The sequence below is a fragment of the Apodemus sylvaticus genome, chromosome 14 (genome assembly GCF_947179515.1).
Source record: "Apodemus sylvaticus chromosome 14, mApoSyl1.1, whole genome shotgun sequence".
NCBI lineage: Eukaryota > Metazoa > Chordata > Mammalia > Rodentia > Muridae > Apodemus > Apodemus sylvaticus.
The window spans coordinates 59,165,977-59,190,078 of record NC_067485.1 but is presented as its reverse complement, the minus strand read 5'-3'; the positions used below and the strand labels follow the sequence as shown (position 1 = coordinate 59,190,078).

The following is a 24,102-nucleotide window of genomic DNA, read 5'->3' as shown; positions in this document are numbered from 1 at the left end:
CTGTTTCCCAACACTTGATAGGGAGAAGTGGGAAGATCTTGGCTTCAAGGCCATCGAGGTCTTCACAGCAAGAACATAACTCAGATAATAATGATGCTAAATTGTCTCCCACCTCAGTAGTAAGTTTCCCACAGTTAAGTAAACCATGCGTTTTCTACATTTCTCCTGTGAACCTTTGAAATGTCTTCTGCTAAATAAAGCCCAGACACACTTACTGATCTGTCCGTCCTGTTGTCTGTTGACTCCCCATCAAGAACATTTTTGACTTGCTTCATAAGTTCCCACACTTCACATTGTCTGTCCTCTGCTTCCTCACCTCTTTCCCTTCTTCGTCCTGTGGTCACTAGCTACCCATCAGAAAAGTGGCAAAACTTGCCCTAGTGCTGATACCATACCACTTGGGGCGAAGCCACATATTCTTTTTGTATTGAATTTCTCGATTGAAATGAGTACACTAAAATAAAACTGAAGTTTTGATGAAAACAAGATTCCTGTCTGCATGTCTGTTCTGCCGTGTTAACAAGAAGGAAACTGTATTTCAGGAGCTGCACATCTCCACCAGAGAACTAAAGGACATGTCTGAGTACTACTTTGATGGCAAAGGAAAAGCTTTTAGACCGATTATTGTGGTGCTAATGGCCCGAGCGTGTAATATTCATCATAATAACTCCCGGTCAGTTACTTTACTTCATGCTTTTGATGTTCTTTTTTATTTGGAAAATTGTCTTTCATAAGGTTATTTATTTATTACTCACTTAAGTGACTCATCTAAGACTTCACTAAACCATGTATAGATTCTGATTTTGACTTACTAAATAAGCATCCTTTTATAGACTTTTAGGAATACACAGTAGAAAACTTGAGTTGCAAATAAATATATTAGAAACATTTGAAAGCCAGTTATTTTCCCATTAGAAAGTAAAGAATCCCAAGATGTGTAGCTGTTCAGTTATCCATTATACATATAAGCAGTTAACGCAAAGCTGGTTCTAATGTTACACGGTGCTACTATCACGGACATACCTTGGATTGAGTGCTTTCTTATGACCCTCATTGTGCAGAAGAGAAATGTTTAAAGAACACATGACTGATGATCCTCAAATTAGTATAGATACCATCAAAACATATATATTTTAGCATTAGAGGAAATATTTTAAAAGCTTTCTACTGCTTTGCACAGCCAGATCTTTTTCTTATTCTCCTCTGTTCCTGTGTTTGAACATCCAAAGTGAGGCAAGCACTCCACCACTGAGCTGCAGCCCCCTTCATGTTAGAAGTTTTACCATATTGCCAAAATGTCTTTGTCAAGTGACCTGCTAGTAGAGACTCTTGTAGACCATGTCCTGGTGGACTAGATAGTACTTTTAAAGGACTGCTTCAGAGCTGTCACCATGAATTTTAATGATGCTGCTGTATAAATGAGCATCAGATTTGCTTCTTAGCAGATATTTCTTTGCCCAAAGTGCTCTGTAACTGTGCCAGTCAGCTTAACATGTCTCAGAGTTGGCTCCCACAAAACTTGAGACTTTTAGGGGCCTGCAGTATGTTTTGTACATGTGGTGAAACCTTTTAACACTAAGCCACTTTCACTTATGTGGCAAGCAAAACAGCAGAAGTACTTCCTCTGGACCAAACTGACATGTTTGTCTCAGGCTCAGGACTGCTGCTGCCCAAACATTCTGTTGTCAGCAGCTCTGATGCTTCCTGTGTGCTATGGCTTCTAGCTGCTGGATGCTCCCCCAGGGGAAAGTAACAGCAGTGTCTTTTCCAAATGCCTCTGGGAGCTGGAGAGATGCCCGAGCAATTAAGAGCACTAGTTGCTTCAGCAGAGGACCCCAGTTTGGTTCTCAGCACCTGCGTGGTTGCTCGCAACTCTCTGTTAATAACCAGTCCGGTGGACCTGACACCTCTTCTGGCTTCTGCAGGTACTGCATGCACATGGCACAAATGTATACATGCAGGAAAAAACTCGTACACAAAAATAATGTAATTTTAAACAATTTTTTACTTAAAAAATTACTTCTGAGGTGAAGGCTACTATTCTAGTGAAATCACTGATGAAATTCTTTAAATAAAAAGATAAGGCAGTTTACAAATTTTAGATATAGTATGAGAAAGAACATTTTTTCCACTCTCTAGAATTATTATTCACTAGTAAGTGAGATAGCTTGGTGGGTGGATGTGCTCGCTACCAAGCCTAATGGTTTGGTCCAATACCTAAGATCCACATGGTAAATGGGGGAAGCTAATTCCCTTGGGTTGTCCTTTGACCTCCACATAAGTGCTGTTACATGTGAGCTCCCACTCCCACATTAAATTATTAAAATTAATGTGTTGAAAAATAGATTTTTTAAAAGCCATTATTCCCTATAGTTGAAATTTTGATTATTTTGAAACTTTATAAGCTGTTAATTGCAGAAAATACAGGGAGTATAACACAGTTTGGGGTTATTTGAGCTACACCTTCATTGTCTGATACCTGATATAGAGAGCTTATGAAAGACAGTATAGAGGTAGCATCAGACTGTGAGCCTGTTGCGTGCAGTGAAGTGATTCTGTACCCATTGGCATGCTTTTAACCCCGACTTCTTTTTTCTGAAGTGTGTTACCAGCATACATTGATTATATACACATAACACGGAGTTTCATTATCTTCATTATATATTTTGATCAAATCTACCATTCCCCCATTCCTGGCTCTTGTCTCCCAACTAGCCCTTCTTCTACCTTCTTGGTTTTGCTTTTGCTGAGATGACCCAGTGAGTATCATTAGTGGATCCTCCCAAGCAAGCACTAACTGACCATAAATCCTAAGAGAAGGAGGGGGTCTCACCCTATCATTTACCTCTGTGACAGGATGTTGAGAGGCACGTTCTCCTCAGGTACTCACAGCTGTTGTAAATCCAAGAGTGCAGCCTTCCCATTACTGATCTCCTCCTTATAAACTTACATTCTTTCTACCCTTCCCCAGTGATTGTCCCTAAGGCCTACAGGTTGTGATGTAGATGTCCCATGATGGTGGAGCCACTAATCACTTTGGCCAGTTACTGCTGGTCACTGCAGAAAGACTTTTCTGCCTGAGGTTGTCAATAGTACTAGTCAAAGGGCATAAACAGTTTTTTAGAAGGTAACCTGACAAAACTATCACGTCCATTTAGCAAAACAACAGTAGTTTTCTCCTCTGATACCTATGGCCTCCCCAACCATACATAGTCTTCTTACTGGCATATAGCACAAAGTGTGAATTTTCTCCTGTGAAGTGGGCTTCAGATCTACATAGAAACCAGTCAGTAACATTTCCCATTAATATATGTGAATGATTGTATTGTACCTGCTTTTATGTTTAAAAGTCATAATTTTTTTAATCTAACAAAGAGGAGAAAGGGTCTTGATTGTTTTACTTAGTCATTGCTTATAGAGGGTATAGCCAGAGTTCAAGACAGAAGAAAAAAAACAAAAACCTGTTTCTCATGCTACTTATCTGTCACCTCAACTGGGAGGGTGTGACAGCTACTTCACAGCAGGAAGTAGAAATAGTACCCAGAGTTCCCAAGCAATGACTCAGTTTGGCATGTTAAGGATTTGATCTTAATAAGAATGTTAACTTATTGGTCTGTCCTACCATCGCGCTGTATTCAGGGTATGCAGTGGCCATGTTTTCCAGATATAAACTAACATACATAAAAATGGAATTGTGGGGGGGAAAGTCAGCTAAAATTATATGTGTTCTCATGCAGAGGTGTGTCACAGTGCCAAGTAATACCTAAGCAAGAATTCTGATTGAATCAGCAATGTAACCATTCAGAAAGGTGTGGTGTGTGTGTGTGTGTGTGTGTGTAGTCTCTTTACAGCTTCAAACAATTTTTGTGAGCTGGAGCTATTGCTTAGTGGGAGAGCACTTGCCTAGCATTATATAAGGTTCTATTTTTAAAAAAACAGTACCTCGAAACAAGGATTTTTTTCTTTTTTTTTTCTTTTTTTCTTTTTTTTTTTTTTTTTTTTTTTTTTTTTTTTTTTTTTTTGAGGTAGTCTCTCTGTGTAACAGCCTTGGCGGTCCTGAAACCTGCTTTATAGACCAGGCTGGCCTCACAGAGATCTGCCTGTGTCTGCCTCCTTAGTGCTGGGGACTAAAGGCGAGGGCCACCTTCCCTGGGGGAATATGTGTTTTCTGAACACACTGGCCTCAAAATCATTATGTTCCTTCCTTACTTTATTGGACTTTATTACTTCCTAAAGTATTGGGCTTATATACCTGTATCACCCAATTCAACATGTTTTCATATCCTCAGATTACAAATATTTAAATGCTGGCTTTTTGTTGAGTGCTTACCATTTTGTCCTTCCAATAAGAGTCCTATTTGTTGGCATAGCTTATAATAATAGAAATAGTAGCCAACTTAGGAATACATAGCAAAGATCAAAGGCCTTAACAGTCATTTCCAGGTGAGTTTTACCACTAATTAGTCAAAAGCATGTATTTTGTTAGGCTGAAATTCATTTGAAATAGTAGTCTTAAAAAAGTGTGTATATTTTAAAACTATAAAAGTCCATTTCCCTATGTGTCAACTCAAAGAAAACAGAACCTAGGAATTTCCATAGATAATACATAGTTTCTAACAGCAGGCCTAAGGACCAGCTTATAGAGTCAGCATAAGCTCTTCAAAGCTACATGAATGTTGCTTTTCCTCTTTCACCAGTGCAGTGTATTGTATTGGTATTGGAGATCAAATTCAAGGCCTCTCAGTGCCAGGACCTTCTCTCCCCATGAGCTGTGCTGTCTGCAGCCCCACTGCACTGGTTTGTGTAATGATTTGTCTGTGTCTGCTATTGCTTTGTCTTTACTTTTTCCTCCTTGAAAGAGTCCCCTGAAATCTGAAATTACTAGGAACTGCTATGTTTTGAATTGTGAAATATGATATATATTATATATCACATAAATAAAATTATATAACCATATAATTTATACATTACATGTTACATAATTATATTTAATATATCATAAGCAGTACCTTGCCATTGATAGCAGCAGTACCTTGGGGCTGGAAGCAGTTAGGAAGCTGAGACTGAATTCTAAAGCTTTGGGTAAGATGGGCCTCCACAGCATCAAACTTTAAAATCCTGTTTAAAGCAAGATTAGAAAATGCTCACATTCCCATGTGTAATGAGTACCTGTGTCATTTTCACGGTGGTATTTGTCATGACTTTCTGCTGAGCCTAAGGAATTAAAATGAGCACTACTTATGCAGATGTTAAATTAGGTCCTTAAAGGAAAGGTCATCTATTACGCCTTTCCTTCCCCTCCCCTCTTAACATACAACCCTATGATAAACATTTACTTAGTGCATGAGTCAGATGTTACACTACAATTGTGTATCAAAAAACATAATTGAAAGGAAAAATACCAGCGCAGGATCCCCGAGACTAAGTTCTCAGCACCAAGATTTATTTACCCCTGAGGGACAGAGGACAGGGAATAAGAGACAAAGACAGGAGATAGAGGATCTGGGAGAATGGAAAGGGAATGAGAGGGAGGAGAGGGGTATTTGTCCCAGAGAACAAAGGACTGTCTCTGGGTAGAGAGGAGACAGACCTGGCACATAGGAAAATGGTGGTTTATAAAGATAAGGTGGTTAATTTTGATTGGGCATGTTAAGTAGGGGGCTTTTGAATGCTGGACTTTGCTAGCTGGATTTTGATAGTCAGCCTCAGGAGGAAGAAGTGGCCATGCAAAGGAATAGACCTTGGGGGCTAGCTTCAGGAATGTAATCTAACAGTTTTAGCAAGGCAGAGGGGGAGAAGGACAAGGCTGCCACAGCTAAATTTGCCATGCTCAGGATGGCTTGAGTCCTTTCAAATGTATTTCTCTAGTTTGACTTATCAAAATTCAGTGTTTTACAATTTTTATACATGATGATGTAACAATGACTGGTTTACAAGAATCCAGAAACCCGTGACGCACACCTGTAGTCCCAGCTTCTGGGGACTGAGGGGAGAGAGGACTGCTTAAGGAGTCCCTCTTCTGAAAACAAGAATTTGGGACGTTCCCACTTTACTGTTAAGTTATATCGCTGTGTCACCTTGCAAGTTCTTTTTTTTTCTAAGATTTATTTATTGATTTTATGTATATGAGTACATTGTCACTGTCTTCAGACACACTGGAAGAGGGCATCATATCCTATTACAGATAGTTGTAAGCCACCATATGGTTGCTGAAAATTGAACTCAGAACCTCTAGAAGAGCCGTCAGTGCTCTTAACCACTGAGCCATCTCTCCAGTCCCCTCCTTGCAAGTTCTTATCCTGTAATTTCTGAAGAGAAATTAATTTAGAGACCCAACAAAGTTAAATATGAGTTAAAAGGAAATTATTGGTCATGTCATATTCATTTAATACAGTTTTTGAAACTTTGCACAATGGCATTTGGTTCCTTAAGATATATTTTGATTAATTTGAGAGAGAGAGAGAGAGAGAGAGAGAGAGAGAGAGAGAGAGAGAGAGAGAGAGAGAGAGATGTGTGCCCTAGCATTTGATTCTTTAAGATATTTTATACAGGGGCAGAAAAGAACATTTCTTTTTCTTGTAGAAGACCTGGATTCAGTTCCTGGTCCTAACAGGAATCTGATACCCTCTTCTGACCTTAAACAGGTACACATATGGTAACAGGCATACATGCAAGCAAAACACTGTGTAAACAAACAAAAAATCGTATATATTGAAAACCACTCTTATAAAATACATTTATTTGTGTATGTGAAGTGTGTGGGCACATGCATCCTAAGATATGCATGTGGAGGTCCATTGCAAGAGTCACTTCTCCTGTCCCACCCATGGTTCCGTGGATTGAAATCTGGTTGTCATAGCTGGGTCTTTAGGGTCTATAGAACAGCCAACATTTTTATGCAGTTTCTCTTAGAGAAATAAAATTCTTTATCCTAGATCCGATATCCAGTTTTCACAAGATGATTGCTGAGAAGGTTCTAGGCGGCGTCTCTTAAAAAGCATTGCTTTCTGTTAATTAGAGATATGCAAGCCAGCCAGCGCTCCATAGCCTTAGTTGCAGAAATGATCCACACTGCTACTCTGGTTCATGATGATGTTATTGACGATGCAAGTTCTCGAAGAGGAAAACATACAGTTAATAAAATCTGGGGTGAGAAAAAGGTATGATGATTTTTATTGTTACTTTGAAAAATCTTGTTTGAAAAATCATGCTTATGATACTGCATTTGCTCTTCAGATTTGTAAAATATACTTGTTTGAATGTGGTCTTTGAAATTCCAAAGAAGTGTTTGTGTTGTCTCTGTAAAGGTCTTGACAGCAAAAACAAACTCAATGATTCTTCTTAGTCTCTTTTGTTTTTACGTGAATTTTTTTCTAGTTACGAGGGAAAGGCATTTTCATGAGTATTTCTTGCGGATTCTTACATTTTCCTGTTCGACTCAGATTGCCTACATTGATTTGAACCCAGAAGCATTTGTTAACTTGCTGCAAGTTCAAGAGTGTCAAAGCAAATAAAAACTGCAAAACAAGAGAAATCTCAGAAATAATGATCCACCATCAAACTTACCGTAAAGAGATCCTAATAAAATTTGCTATACATACAGGTGTATGCACACACACAAATATGTTTGTATTTGATATATATAGAAAGATATTATTTTATGGGTATGGGTATTTTGCCTTCATGCATCCATGCACACCACTTGCATGCCTGGTGATCAAGGGCACCAGAAGAAGGCATTGAATCTCCTAGTAGTGGGTTTGTAGGGGGTTAAAAGCCACCATGTGGGTGCTGGGAACCAAACTGGGGCCCTCTGGAAGATCATCCAGTGCTCTTAATTGCTGAGCCATTTCTCTGGCCCCTGTATATTTAAAACTTATTTCCTGTTTTATTAGCATTGCTTGAAAAGAATATGTAAAATAGGTACTTTGTATTGAGGATTTATAAGTTATAGGTTGAAGAATGAAGTAGAACAAATGAAAGAGGATGTGCAGGCCTTCTGTCTGTGAGCAGGCCTGCCTTCTGTGAGCAGCATTCACCCACACATTGCCTCCATTGGCAGTCTTACAGGGTTGAGAACAAAACAAAGCACATGAAGCAAATCCACACTCTTAGATTTTTCTTTACATAAAGCATATGGTTCCCTCCTGTTTGTCAGTACTCTCATGTGCGTTAATTGGAATGAATTTTTGCAAAATGGTGAGTAATTAGTAAGCATATGTTGAATAGCATTATTGTAGATATTAGAGAACAGATAAATACTAAAATGGTTATTTTGAAAATTCTATTACCGTGGGCAGGGATGTAGCTCTGTTGTTAGAATTCATGCTCAGCATATAAAAGGCCTGGATTCAACCATTGTCATCTCATGAATGAGGTGTGGTGATAAGTGTCTCTAATCTCAGGACTCGGGGACGTGGATCAGAAAGATCAAGTTTAAAGTCCGCTTTGCCTACATAACTAGTGGAAAACAGTTCTCTCTCTCTCTCTCTCTCTCTCTCTCTCTCTCTCTCTCTCTCTCTTTTTGAGACAGGTTTTCTCTGTGTAGCCCTGGCTGTCCTGGAACTTGCCATGCAGGCCAGATAGGCCTTAAACTCAAAGCGATCACCTGCCTCCATCTTTGGAGTACTGGGATTAAAGGCATGCACCACCACTTCTCTGTTACAGCTTCGCTTTATAAAACATACAATCCTATGAGCAAAACATTCTGTGAACTCTAGCATTTCTGTGTAACTGATGCATATCTTTAATGTGTATGTATAGTGTACGATATACTTTGACTGTATAATTTTTAACTGATAATTTGTCCTGGGCACTTTAATATCCTGGGTATCAAACCTAGGCTTTGTGCATGCTGGGCAAGTGCCTGACTACTGAGATAGCCGTGATCTTTTTATCTTGATGTTTTATTCTCCTTTTCCAGGCTGTTCTTGCTGGAGACTTAATTCTTTCTGCAGCATCTGTAGCTCTGGCACGGATTGGAAATACAGCTGTTGTATCTATGTTAGCCCAAGTTATTGAAGATTTAGTGCGTGGTAAGTTGATTCTGACCTTTTTTTTTTTTTTTTTATTTAGAATACCAATTCTGATATTTAGCCAGGCAATAAAACCATATCTCAAGTAACCCTTCTTCTTCTTGATAGGTGAATTTCTTCAGCTAGGGTCAAAAGAAAATGAGAATGAAAGGTTTGCCCACTACCTTGAGAAGACCTTCAAGAAGACAGCCAGTCTGATAGCCAACAGTTGTAAAGCAGTATGTACGTTCTGTCTTTTTTCAAGTTGAAAAAAGCCCACACTTATTTCTTGGTGGCTAATTCTTCTAGAAACATTTAATTAGGGAACCTTAAAGTAGCATCCTAAAATTCCAGACGTCAAAGAGAAACTATTACATCCCAGACACTTTGTGATGTTCTCACTTTTGTTGTGTTCTTTTGGTATGGAAATAATGACCTTTTCTGTCATATTTCCTCCCCTGAAGAGTCAATCAAAATATTTCCCAGTCTAGGCTGGCAACATAGCTTACCAGAGAATCCCTTGCCCCTAAGCCTGATGTTAGACCCCTGGGACCTAAAAAGGACAGAAGCAATTCCAGGAACTGTGCTCCACCCTCTGCACATGTGCATGGCACACGTGTGTCCATACTCAAACATGTCGCACACTCGTAGATAAAACAATGAAATCAAGATTTTTCCCAATCAAACGTATATAAACTTCTGAGCAAATCTTTGTCACTGTTTCACAGGATATTTTTGACATTTTACCTTTTAAGTTATGAAATACTGAATTATCACATATTTACCTGGGAGAAAAATGTTTTGATTATTAGATTGTACTAGTATTCTACATACTTGTTTATAAATAGTAGACCTAACCAATTTTATTATATTTCCTATATGTAAGTCATAATTTTCAGAGTATAAATTGAATAGTAACTTCTTCTCAGTCTCTCTGGTCCTCTATGCTGTGTTCTGTGCCTCTCAGCATTATCCAAACATTTGAATCACTGTCTTTTTATCTGTGTATTAAAATGTGTGAACCTGGGCAGCAGTGGCGCACGCCTTTAATCCCAGCCCAGATTGGGAGGCAGAGGCAGGCAGATTTCTGAGTTCAAGGACAGCCTGGTCTATTGAGTGAGTTCCTGGACAGCCAGAGCTACACAGAGAAACCCTGTCTCGAAAAACAAAACAAAATAATAACAACAACAACAACAAAAAGTGTGTGATAGTCATTGTTAGTTCAATGTTAGGTTCACAAATTAGAAACAGTCTCTCTATAAAACTATTCCTTTGAGAAGCTGTGTTTGATGGTGCATACCTGTAATCCTAGCCCTTGGAGGCAGAAACAGGAAGATTGTATGCTCAAAGCCAACCAGGGCTACATAGTGAGTTTTAGGCCACTGTGGGCTATAGATGACATCCTGTCTCAAAAACAAAACATTGTTTATCTGAGTATGTCCCAAACTAGCAGGATTAGAGAAGAAACCTGGGCAAGCAATAGTCCCATGTAATAGTCCTGTGCAATCACAGCAACAAGAAAGAAGACATGCAAGGTCAGATGTAAATTGTCCTAGAAAATTATAGTAAAAGGGAGCCTTTTCCTAGCCCTTTGACAACAATGCCTCTATTTTGCCATGCTTCAAGAAACATACTTGTGGGACAGAAAGGAAAAATGAGGACAACACTTTCTTCATAAAAAGATAGAACTGAAAGAGATGTTAATTGCATAGGAGAGGCTGGCCACAGCTACAGCTCTTGGTCTTTCTAAAAAAGCTATATATAACATTTCCATTTGTGAGAAATTACAAGTGTACTGGTTTTTAAAAAGTCATGAAATTATGACAGACCTCTTATAAATGGGTATCATAAAGCTGTTACATTGATACTTTATTATAAACTTTTGGCTGGCAAATCTTACAAAGTTTAACCTCAGAATGTTTGCTGCTCTTGAAGAGGACCTAAATTCAGTTCCCAGCACTCACATGCAGCTCACAACCACCTATAACTTAAAAAATCTGACCCCCTTTTCTGGAAGATCTGTCTTCCTAGACCAATGGAGAAACATGCTCCTGTTGTCCAGGTCTTGAGGCTGAGACTAGAGAATTGCCATGACTCCAAGGCTAGCTAAGGCATGTGTGTTAGGTGTCAGGAAAGAAGCTGCCAAAGCAGCTGCTCCATTATGACGGGGAAGGTTTCTATCACAAATGAGAACGAAAATAGCAGGGGCATTTGGAAGAATTCAGAACAGAGAAAAAGAAGAAGTCTGGACTTTGAAATGTATAATCAATATACTTGTGATTAGGGACTATAGGTGCCTTGAGTCCAGCGTGGGCTTTGACATGAGGCCTCAGTTACATGTCAATAGAGCTCTATGTCCATTCTCACATCCCTTCTACCAGAGGCAAGGGAAATGTCTCCCTTCGGGGAAAGGAAAACCTGTTCCACAGGTTCCTGAGTGATGCTACACTTTTATCTAACCACCACAAATCCTACCATTATCTAGCTTTAGCTTATTTCTAATATATGAATTGCCTGAGACCTGACACATAGTTTAAAAACAAAACTATATAAAAAAAAAAAGGGAACTAGTATGTTAAGAGAAGTTCATTGTTAGTTAAGAGAAGTTCACAAGTTTGCTGCTGCAGTTTAGAAACATTAACAGCAGGTGGAGATGCTCATGTCTAAAACACTAAATGAGCATTCTCTGGGCACAAAGGAGTAGCTCTGCATAGGGCAAGGAACTAATTTACACAGTGGTATAATCCCAGGGACCTGTGTCACCAGGGAAAGGCATCATTACTGCTTTCTGCTTAGACAGCCAAAGATAATGTGTGTCATGAGGAGCTCCTGTGGTTTTCAGAGATTGTCAAGTAAACAGGGCCCATGAGATGCCTCAACAGGTAGGTGCTTTCTACAGCCTGATAATCTGGGGCCCAAGTGGTGGAAAGCCATATACAGATTCACATGTACATATAAGTAAATGTGTAATAAATGGAATAAAAAAAAATGAGCAAGTAACCAGTAGATGTATATTTTACCAAGGCTCAATTCTGATTAAAAATGAAATAGTCTAGAACCAAGACTAAAACTTAGTGGTAGAGCACAGCCTAGCATGCATAAATTCCTAGGTTCAGTCTCTAGTATTACCATCCCCTGCCCCCCAAGAAAACTCCAGATTTTCTTTTTAAAAAGAGAGAAAAAGAGGCTAAAGTGAAAAAAAAAATGAAAGAAATGTTCTGTGCTGACCACAAGGAGGTATGCTAGCAGTCTTCCAGAGCTGCCCATTAGGATAACAGCAAAATCTCAGTGGGAACACTCTGAATACAAGCTCAATATTTAAGTGGCCATGGGTAGAAATATTCCAGAGGTGTTAGGTATTTAAAATGGCTATTTTTTATATGCTCTTGGTATTTAAGATGCAGACATATGACCAAAGACACTCATTCAAAGGAAATTATACATACCAAAGATGGGAGGTAAGAATTTGGAGATATAGATCATTATAGAACTAATGGGATTCCATAATGCTTTGAGAATTTAAAGGAAACTTAATCAGACGTTTATTCAGTTTACTAAAGACACCATTTTTCTCTTCCTATGCCTCCCCACTCCTTTATATCTACATTCTATGTTTTTAACCAAAAGAATATTAAAATCCACAGAGAGGGCTGGATAGAGAAATTGCTTTGAGGCTTTAAATGATATTAAAATAGGATTGATGTTATTTTCAAAACATGGTTTCTTGTTTATTTGTGTACATAGTCATGCCAAACTCACTCTGTAGCTGACAGCCAAAACCATGATTTGTTCCCCAGGAATCTGGTGGGAATTAGACAGCAACAACAAAGCCCTTCTCTCCTTTTCTTGAATGCATTGCCATTCTCCTGCCTGTTTCACCCAGCACACTGGTCTTAGTGCTTTGGGTTCTTTCTTCCTGTTTCATTTTGCATAAGAAGATACATATATATTATTTCCTACTCGTTGGAACTTGTAATAAACTAGTAGACTACTTAGTGTTTCTTCTGGCTGCCTACCTACACTATATTCTGGATGATTTCATGTTGATTTTAGAATCTTCACTTTAAAAACAGCTGGACAGAATGAAGTGTGATGGTGCACATCTTTTTTTTTTTTTAATCCCAGCACTCAGGAAACAAGAGGGTAGATCTTGAAGTTTGAGAAACACTTGGTCTACATAGCAAGTTCCAGGCCATCCAGGATTGTATAGTGAGTCCCAAAAGAAAAACAACTACAAAAGAAAAGAAAAGAAAAGAAAAGAAAAGAAAAGAAAAGAAAAGAAAAGAAAAAAGAAAACCCCACAGTTGTACAGTATCTGTTGTGTAGCCATAGCATCAGTCTCCTGCATGCAGGCATTTAGGATCTCAATGTTATAGTTACAAGCCACAATACCATGCCTGTGTGTGTGTTGTGGGCTTGCCTTCATTGTGAAGGTCAAGTCATGTAGTTTAGTTGTGTACGCACCATCGGATTTCCTTGCATAAGGCCATGTGCATCACTGTCAGCAGGTTCTGAGTGTGTCCTCCTCTTTCCATGAGGGTTCACTAACAGAAATTATACTAGATTTTTCCATTTCCGACAATCCAGAATTACATCTCCCACTTCTTGAGGAAAGCCAAACATAACTCAGATCACTGATGGCTGTCTGTGGCTTTGGGGAGGTCCCTGCCACATCACGTGTGGAGGTCACCAGCTGTGTAGAGTTGGTTCTCTTCCTCCACATTTCTGTGGCTTCTCAGGATTTGAGCCCAGGTTACCAGGCTTTGGGGGCAGAGTACTCTTCCCCCTTCATCTCCCCTTCTCTTTCTCTTTGAGTTGTCTTTGTCTTTGACACATTTATACTGCATATTTACAGAGGGCCTGTTGTATTTTGTTTGTGGCAATATTTTGCCCTGTATCCCAAGCTGGCCTACTACCTGCTTTAGCCTCTGGATTACTGAGATTACTGTGTTCAAGATCACATTCCAGATCTTTGTGATACAATGCTGCATGTTTCTCTCTACCTGTTTACTATATTTATAATGGAACAGACTCAAAGTTTCTGCAGTATTTTGTAATCTTTTTATTATTTTTTATGTTTATGGATGTTTTATCTGCCTCTGTGTTTGTATACCATGTGCATACAGTTCACACTGAGGTCAGGGTGTCAGATACCATGGGACTAGAGTTAAAGAAGGGTATTGGAGTTGAACCCAGGTTCTCTAGAAAAGCAGCCAGTGATCTTAACCACTAAGCCATCTGTCCAGCCCTCTAACTCTTTTTGTTTGTTTGTTTTGCTTTGAGACCGGGTTTCACTATGAGGCCCTGGCATCTTGAATTCTCTGATGAGGCTAGCCCATGAATTCATAAAAATACTCCTGCCTCTACCTCCCAAGTGCTGAATGAAAGATATGTGCCACCATGCCTTCTACACTATTTTAAGCAAGTAAGACCGAACACATAAAATTTGTCCATAAAATACCTCTCGTTTATGGTAATATGAGTATACATTCCAAAGATCAAAGAGATCCTGGTTGAACTTTGCCCTTCCAGTGCAGTCAGTACTTCTCAGTCTTTTTGAGATGAAATTTGTGGGAATGTGGTGTTAAGTATGGTCCTCAAAGAGGCACTGGGGCACAGCACAGCCTGACTGTGGCAATTGCTTCAGGCAAAACAACTAGTCAAGCTCCTCTTTCTTTGGTTTTACCATGTTTCATACTCCAGTATGATATTGGGCATCTCTCTGGTGCTGAGTTCAAGCAGTGTGCTATACTGTATCTGATTTTATACTTATGACTGCTGTTTTCTGTTCCCTAACTTTAATGAAGGGAATCAGGACTCTTTAGAGCGCTCATCAACCTGATCAGAAACTTTGACTTGTTAGCATGGAAGGGAGTATAGTGCTAGTGATATGTATAACAAATGCTAATTCATTGACTTTATAAATATAAGATGTTTTCCATTTATATTTTTTGAAAGAAAGCTTCTATTCCTGGCTTTTATATCTGTCTTTATGTTGAAAAGATAGCATTAATCTCATAATAGTAATAATTGCTTTATTATCATTATTATCAGTTATTTCTGCTGAGGGGGATAGAAATCATTTTGTTCTCGGTTCAGTATATCCAGCTGCCTGAAACTTGCCTTTCTTGGGTGGATATTTTGACTTCTTTTCTACGTTGACCTCCATGTGGCACAAAGTACTTCCAAAGAATAGCCCTTCCTGGGCTGCTATGGGTCATGTGACTTCCTGGGCTGCTGTGGGTCATGGGTCTTTGCTTTTGAAAGCAGTGAAGAGCTTTACCACTTAAGAAAGTGGCTGTGTGGCCTTATGGTGTGTGCAGCTTAGCTCTGCTCTGCCAGCATTACAGCTGCATAAGGTATTAAGTCATCAGAAATCATTCCCAGGGCTGAGTGGGGCTCAGTGCTAGAATACGTCTTACAGTCATGCACAAAGCTGTGGATTTGAGCCTCAGCACCACCAAAGGCAAACAACAAAAATAACAATGAGCAGTGATGTGGCTAGCAGATCCTGCCTGCATCTGTTCCTGGATGTAGTGAATAAAGAGAAGGGGGATTCTGTTGTTTCTGATTCAGTCGTTTAGCCTCAACTCTGCTGTCTTCCTGCCTCACCTCTTGAATGACTGGATTACAGGTATGCATGTCCATATCCAGCTAAACAGGAGAATCAGTTTCCTTTTTCCTCCTTTCTTCCTTGCTTCCTTCCTGTTTATTCTTTCTGTTGTGCCTGAGTCCAAACCAATATGTTAAATAAATGAGCTATATGCACAGCACCAAAATGAGCTCATTTACTACTGAGCTATATGCACAGCACCAAGGGAGATTCTCTAATGGCATGTTTTTGCTTTTTAATGAGGTAAGAGTTCAGTTTCTACACTTTACAGAAGAGGAAACACAGAAGAATCAGACAGTAGATCAGGGTCACTGATAGTTGCTAGTCCTTTCTCCAACCCCAGAGGCCTCTGGAGAGCTTGTCCCACCTTGCCATGCTGCTGTCCAGGAGGAATGCAGTCTCCAAAAGAAGTAGGCGGGTGCTTATTTATCACCAGTGACCTATTTCATCTGGCTTCCGTACTGAACTTCAACAGAGACTTTGTTTTCCAATTGAACAGTGTTTCCCCAGTTCCCCTCTTGTTCTTTCCCAGTCTTTGATTTCTGAACATGTGGCTGGGCCTGCTTAGCATGCTCAGCAGTGCAGCAGGAAGTAGCTTCGGTGGATTAGTGTGGATTAGCATGCTCAGCACTAGCCAGCTTGTGTTTGAGGGTTTGAGCTTTACAAAGCTTTGTAAGTCTTCCTTGTCTCCTTTTGGAAGGGTGGGAGTGCAAACAAACAGTCCTAATACAGTTAAGTTACTTCTGATGAGAGAGGGTGGGAACAGTAAGTCTAGGGAAGATCCTTCTCATAATGAAAGCCAGACTGAGACTTGAGGCTGTTAACAGTCATAGCAAGAAGCAACTGCATTCAGTAAGAAATGTGATCACCAAAACGGAGCCACAGAGGAGGAGGAGCTTGGCAGTGTTTTCTGTTGCATTAGAGTTCACCCCTGAAATGAGGGTTTTCCTCAGAGGTCATTAAGCCAGCAATTGCACTAGGCGCTAGGAGCCAGGGTTTTACACAGTGGGATGTTTTGCATATCAGAAAGGTTTGCTTACATTATTATTAGAATTTAGTCTTGTAGCTCTTTGCCCAAAAGACTGTTTATCTTGTTTGAAATAACAGGAGGAAGTTTAGAGTCCCTAAAAATGTAAGAAAATGGGACTGCAAGGTGGCACTTCCTCTAAGCTGCCAACCTGAAACTAATCCCTGGAGTTCATGTAAAGATGAAGAAAAGTAATGCCAGAGTGACACACACACTCCTGCATACTCACAAATATTAAAATAAATGTAAGGAATGGGCTAAAGTTGTAGCTGGATGATAGAGTGTTTGCCTAACCCATAAAAAACCCTGGTCTCTGGTCTCAGAACTGCACAGAAAGAAAGCTTTGTTTTGTTGTTTGTTTGTTTGTTTTGTTTTGTTTTGAGGCAGGGTCTCTATGTGTAGCCTTGCCTGTCCTGAAACTCTTCTCTGTAGACTAGTCTGACCTCAATCTCACAGAGGTCCCTGGCTCTGCCTCCTGATTAAAGAGGTGTACCACCACCACCTGGCCAAAAAAACCAGCAGTTTTTAATGTGCTTTGGCACCTTTTAGTGCCAGCATCCCCTGATTGTCTGTAGCATAGGCTCAGTGCTCTTAGGGAATGTGTGAGTGGCTCCATCATGGTTGGCTGTCTGGTACCTGGATGACACAGCTTACCAGAATCTTCTTTTTCTTTCAGGTCTCTGTTCTAGCTTGCCCTGATCCAGTGGTACATGAGATTGCCTATCAGTATGGGAAAAATGTTGGAATAGCTTTTCAGGTTGGTATGCTTGTTTGTGGGAATGGTGACACTAGGCACAGCCTGCATTCTTCTCAGTGTGGAGTGTGCAAACAGTGAAGACAGTGGCAGCTCAGTGGGTATACTCATCTTTCCTTTTGCAGCTCATAGACGATGTATTGGATTTCACCTCATGTTCTGACCAGATGGGCAAGCCAACATCTGCAGACCTGAAGCTAGGCATAGCCACCGGCCCTGTCTTGTTTGCTTGCCAGCAGGTAGGTCTTGTTCTCTTTGAAACATTGCTGAGGAACCCTATGGAACCAACATCTCAGGCACATCTGTAAAGTGTGAGATAAAAAACAGCTGGAGGCATTTAGAAAAGAGACCACAGATTTGATCTTGGTTTGATAACTGAGGTGTTAGGGTTGTAGTTTTACTCCCATAAGCCTAATCTGTGAAGCACAGATTATAATCTTAGTTGTTATGAGGGCTAGTTGATATACTACTCGTTATTTTGTAAATCAGAAAGTGCTGAGTAAATTTCATGTATTTTGGGTGTTGCAATATTGACAATTATTTCTTTTATGATTGGGTATGCCTCAGAGCCTCTTAAAGGTACAGGAAGTTCCAAGGGTATCTAAGTCTGAGGAAGCCGTAAGTTCTAGTTTAATAGAACTGTTGGCATCCTGAGAGAAGCCTTAATGACTCAGCCATTGTTTCCAAATGTGGAGAAGTCAGTAGAATGCACTAGAACACATAATTCCTTCCTTTTCCACATTGGGAGACTGTTGAGTCAGTAAAGCTGCTTCCATGTCCTCCGTAGCATAGATGAGATGCTTCAGAAGCATCAACTGTCACATCAGCCAGTTCACAGCATCCTCTGGACTCTGGCCATATGCTTTTGGCTGTGCCAGATGCTGCTTGGACTAAGCGGATCATTAGCTGTTTATGGGTATCTTTTTCAAATAGTCATCTGAGTGGCATTTAATTGGTTAGTTAGCAGTGTGATAAGATAGTCATCACCAACTACCCTTTGGGACTAAAATTTTTAAACTATTAGTCTTTTCATAAATTTTGCCTGCATTCTTTATTTACAATGTAAGTCATAACTTCTCTAGGACTTAGTTCCATTTTGACATTAAAACCAATGACATGCCTTTTGATTCATTTCTGATTCAAGAAAGGGAAGTGATATTTATCCTCTGACCTAGCAGAACTACTACAGGTGTAATTCAGCCTCAGGGAGGTCGAAGCTGTGATGGCTGGATACCATGGACAGTGCCTGTCAATCAAAAGAATAGAGACTGACCAGAGATGATGGGGCACTTAGTGGGAACGTTTGTCCTTCTTATCAGGCTCTATGACCTCAGACATCTGAGGTCAGGGTAAGAAGAGAAAGATGTATAGCTCAGATGTAGTGACACAGACCTGCAACCCAATACCCAGGTGCTGATACAGGAGGATCATGAGATTGAGGACAGTCTGAACTACATTAAAAACAAAATAAAATAACAAAAAAATCTCAAAAATCAAAAACAAACAAAATATAAGCATTCTATAAGTGGTAGGTCCCTTCTCCCATGAAACTGAGACTTATTAACTCACTACCCCAATATTCAGGAAGATTATTAATATATCTGCTAAGTTAAAAAAAATCTTTTATACATTAAAGTTTTAGTAAGGAACATTTCCTGTTATGTCATAGCCACCTACACACACACAGTATTCCTGAGCCATGTGTATATAAATGAAAGTGTATCTGATGATAGAAAAATTAATCATTGGCCAGCATTTGTTGTAGTCACAGACCTTCATCATCCCCATCACAGGTGAGTGAGTCTACATGAACAACAGATAGCATGGTCTATGCCACAAACCAGCTAGCTCAGCAAAGATCAGTCAGCTGGGCCCCAAGGGTTTCCCTGTTTAGTCTATAAAGACTTTGGGTTTGCTTTTAGAAGTCTCGACAATTATAAATACTTGTCATGAGCTCCATGAAACAAATGAAATAGACTGGTACTTTTTTATTGTTTTATTACATCATTTATAAAGAAATCATTTAGCCGGGCGGTGGTGGCCCATGCCTGTAATCCCAGCACTCTGGGAGGCAGAGGCAGGCGGATTTCTGAGTTTGAGGCCAGCCTGGTCTACAGAGTGAGTTCCAGGACAGCCAGGGCTACACAGAGAAACCCTGTCTCGAAAAAAAAAACCAAATCCAAAAAAAAAAAAAAAAAAAAAACATTTCACTTTCCTGTACACTAAGAATTAATAGCTAATTTTGCATTCAGATATAATGGGATAGAGTGAGAACAGAAGCTGAGTACACAGCTCTTATGATTAGCCTACCTGCCATCATAGAATGGAAAAGTGCTAAGATGCTGTATTTGTTTATCTGAAGGTTACCCAAACTATGGTTTTATGTGTGCTTTACTGGGAATCCCTCAGGCATGAGGCACCCAGTTACTCTGACCAGGCAGCACCTTCCCCTTTCTGCCTATAAGGCAATGGGAAGGGAGCTGCAGGCATAACACAGCCTTAGAAATGAGGCATGAAGAAATTGAGCAGTAGTGCCTCTGGGCAGCACTCACCATGCCAAAAGTTAATAGAATATGTATTTATACTTAGTCAAGGTTGTATTTATAAACTGGTCTCCAAACCCTGAGCTTAGGATCTTTTTATGCATTATTCTGCTAAAAAGAGTTCATGAGGCTTAAAATAACTTTGGGTGAATCAAGTTCAAAAATAATGCAGGATTATACAGTATCTAGCTTTAATAAAACAGTGTTGATTTTAGTTTATAAAGGATTCTTTCTTACATTGCCCCTGATCTCACAATTCCACTTTGTGGTAGATAACTGTTTGTTCTTTGACCAAGACTGATGCTCAGATCTGACCAAAATGGAACATCTGGTAGATGGCACAGAAGGCAATTGAACATCTTCCCCAAGTCTTCTAAGACCAGCATTCATTTTACTATGCTTGAATTGCTCCTTCAACTAACAGTGTAGATAATAGTACCTAGTAGGTCTACCCACAGACCAGGTAACTGGTATACCCTAGCACTGAAGATACATCACACAGTGCATCCACTATTATTAGTGGCTAACATACCATTTATTGAGTACTTGGGAGGTGTTTGTAAACCTTCCCTAGGAGGATGTCTTGTCCACAGATTTGTCATTGAACTAATCCATCTGTATGAAACACTGAAGGTCTTGCTCTGAGATCCTAGGCCTTCCACAAACAGTCTTCCTGCCTCAGTCTCTCAAGCATGAAGGTAACAGCCATGTCCACCAAACTCTGGTTTGCCTTTTCCTTTTTAATGCTGCATGGTAAATGGTCTTGACATTATAATTTGCTGGACTAAGAACTGTTTGACTGATTCTCCTATTGATATCAATATCCCATTGATATTCCTTTGTGGAAGCCTTCCCAAAGGACTTGAGGTGGTCAGGAGGTCATGGCTTGGCAGTAGAAATTCACCTAACATGTGTATCACCCCGGGTTTGATTCAAAATGAGCACATGCATATCACACACACACACACGCGCACACGCACGCACACACACACACACACACACACACACACACACACAGACACACTTCATGATTTCTGAAGAGGTCTCACTGGTGATAAAGTTAGTATATTCTTGTATAAGTGTGTATATTGTCTTCAAGAGCAAACACTTGAGCTCTGTTGTAGAGTAATTGCTTAGCATGCACAGGTCCCTGGACTCCATTACTAGAACTTGGGAGGTAAAAGCTAGGAATTCAAAGTTATTGCCAGCTACATAGTGAGTTGAAGGTCATCCTGGGCTACGTGAGATTGTGTCCCCCCACCCCCACCCAAAAAAGGGAAAAAAGAATACAACCCACAATATTGTCAAAGACCTTATTCACAAGTGCAAACTACAGCCAGAGGTATACTGTACTGAAATTGTACACAGAATCTACTGGACAAGAAATGGGAAATGTTTATCCTAAACAAGCAAGTCTCCATGCTTTTTCTTTAAAATTCTTTGGACATTAACTTAGTAACATTTACCTGAATCTGTCTGAGGCTTTATGATTTTTCTCAAAATATAAACTTAGCAAAAGTTTGAGTGCACATTTCCCTGCAGTGTGGTTATAATGTCTAATGGTTATCCTTGCTGTGCATAATGCCCCAAAAGGTAAAGAATTAGAAATAGCTGTCCTCTTTTTTCTTGCTGGTTCCCATCCCTAAAGCTGATATTTAAATGTGTAAATGTGGAAAAGTGATTAAGTCATAGCAATATTCGTCAGTTTGGAAAACAATGTGAGAAAATTGTTTGACTTTATAGTTATTATATTTTTTTAAATCTTCATTTTAAATCTTTCAATGACATACAAAAATGTTTGTGAAATACTCAGAAATAAAATTGAAGTGTTTTCCTTTTTTGGTGAGTTTAAAAGCTCTTTTTAAAAACTTTCCTTTCATCTGCTTGCTATTGATAAATCCCTAGACCTAATGTCAGGCAGTAGCTGTACTTGCAACTATCATCACCAGCCTCTGCACCACATGTCCAGGCTTATGCTATGTGACCGTTTGTGCCTTAGAATTACTCAGGTTTGGAGACCGACCGACTCATCCCAGTGCACTAATCACCGTTTCAGAGTTAGAATCCGATTTCCTCACAGGCTGTTTTTCCTATTTGTAAAACAGCATGAGCAAGCAAAAAAAAAAAAAAAGAAGTCTCCTCACTGAATCTAGGGTGAGAACTGTCTTGTTTCTCATTTCTTCCTCACATACACAGGCTTAGGAAGGGGCTTTTACAAGTTTGATATTTGAATATTGAAATTTACATGGTGTTACTTCAAAGGAGGAATGTAGTTATGCTCACTGCAACTCAGTTTTCCTTAAAACATTGCTTTCTTGTGATTTCTACATTAAAAGCAGCAGAGAAACTACACTGTTGGCATATTTTATCACACGTAACTCATGCTGAGAAAAGAAAAGCTCATATATCATAGACACAGGGAATTTTGTATGAGATGCCCAAGACACCATCGCATCTGCTTTAAGATCTAGCCTAGAAGTAAGCAAGTGGAGGAGAGGTATTTAAAAAATAAAAGCACCAAAATTAGCTGATTTCTTGATTTTATTCATAAAAGGCCAATAACTAATGCAAACTAGTACTTAAGAACTAACCAGTTGTTGGTTCATTACATTCTGTATAGATTGTTAGCAGTCTCTACAACTTGGTTCTCAAACATGTACTTTTCTAGAACACTTCCTCATTTGGTTAGGGCTTCTCTCTGTGTGCCCTATTTTTTGTGCTGCAGATTCCAGTCACTATTACTGGAGAACTTATTTCATCCTTCACACATAGTGCCAGGGAAACTACCAACTGCGTAAGCATGGATATCTGTGACAGAGTACATCCTACCTCTTACTCCATGGAGCTACACATTGCTAGAAATTAGAAAGTTGAAACAGAAAAAAAGGCTGAGATGAAGAAATTATTCAGCTGGGATGGTTGCCAGCAGAACCTGGATATGGGTTTGGGGTCTGAAAGTGATATGCTATTCTGGCTTGGTTCTAGTGATGCCATCCTCCAAAATAATCACTAAGAAATGAAGAGGATAAAAGACATTTTCATCATGACTAAGGAATTTATATTGTGTTTATATGCACACACACACATTGGGGAGACAGGTGTCTGAGCAAGTTCTCTCCTCCTGGTTCTGAGATCAAACTCCAGTCATCAGACCATGTTGCACTCACAGCAGACCAGCCTCCAGCCTGATTTTTTCTTTTTGCTATCAGACCTTTTTATTTCCTCTTATATGAGATACAGTGAATTAGTTCTAGGACCAGCCATTGAACCTAGAAAAGCAAAAGGAAGAATTTCCCTCCCCTATGAAATCTTCAAGCCCATGAATTTTTGTGTTAGGGATGGAACAAAGCTCTAAACAGGCAAGGCAAATGCTCTAATGCTGAGCTGTACCTGTGATCTTTTATAACTAAGTACACTGATCTGGCTGATAACTATCTCATCTCATAACTATTTAATGGTGTGCATTAAAACATTTGGTGACTGTAACACCAGTATAATCACATTTGTTGGGAGTAAGATGGAGTCACTCGTGCCCCATACACATTTGAGGATTTCAGTGCACACTCAACTGTGCACTCAACAGTGTCAAATTCCTAACCTTTTCCTAGACCATCAATACCAACATGACTTGGCAATTCATTAAAAAGGCATTCTCAAACCGTAGCCTCCTGAATTAGAACCCAAGCTTGAGTACAGTACTTTGCCCTCCTGAAACTTACTCAGTACTGGACTGCTGATAAAACAACTAGTTCTGTTTTGTTTACTATGTGTGCCTGCTTGTCTGTGGTGTACTGCATATGTATAGCGCCCCCGAAGGTCAGAGGGGAAATTACAAGACTGATCTGCCTGAGTGCTAAGAACCCAACACACATTCTTAACTATTGAGCCATCTCTCCAGCCCCCACTTTTTGTTTTTCTTATTTTCTATAGTTACAAACAAGTATTAAAATGCTTCATTGCTCCAGGAACAATAAAAATTTCCCTTCTGTATGGTCAGTTCCCAGAAATGAATGCTATGATAATGAGACGGTTCAGTTTGCCAGGAGATGTGGACAAAGCACGACAGTATGTATTACAGGTAAGACTATTTTTAAAGGATGATTTTAAATCTTGTTTGTGCACATGAATGTGCTCAACAACTAATGAAGGTC

General features: G+C 39.6%; 1 protein-coding gene across 2 annotated transcripts in view; it reads left to right on the top strand.

Annotated features, from left to right (window-relative positions):
- Pdss1 (decaprenyl diphosphate synthase subunit 1) overlaps positions 1-24,102 on the top strand; it is a 38,193-nt gene that overhangs the window by 9,626 nt on the left and 4,465 nt on the right. The window contains exons 4-10 of one of the 2 annotated variants that reach the window (XM_052156265.1): positions 543-673; positions 7,019-7,160; positions 8,924-9,035; positions 9,144-9,253; positions 17,331-17,411; positions 17,534-17,647; positions 23,949-24,029. In XM_052156265.1, the coding sequence (XP_052012225.1) occupies positions 543-673; positions 7,019-7,160; positions 8,924-9,035; positions 9,144-9,253; positions 17,331-17,411; positions 17,534-17,647; positions 23,949-24,029 (771 nt within the window). Of the gene's footprint in view, positions 1-542; positions 674-7,018; positions 7,161-8,923; positions 9,036-9,143; positions 9,254-17,330; positions 17,412-17,533; positions 17,648-23,881; positions 24,030-24,102 lie in introns of both variants that reach the window. The other variant, XM_052156266.1, reaches the window with a different exon arrangement.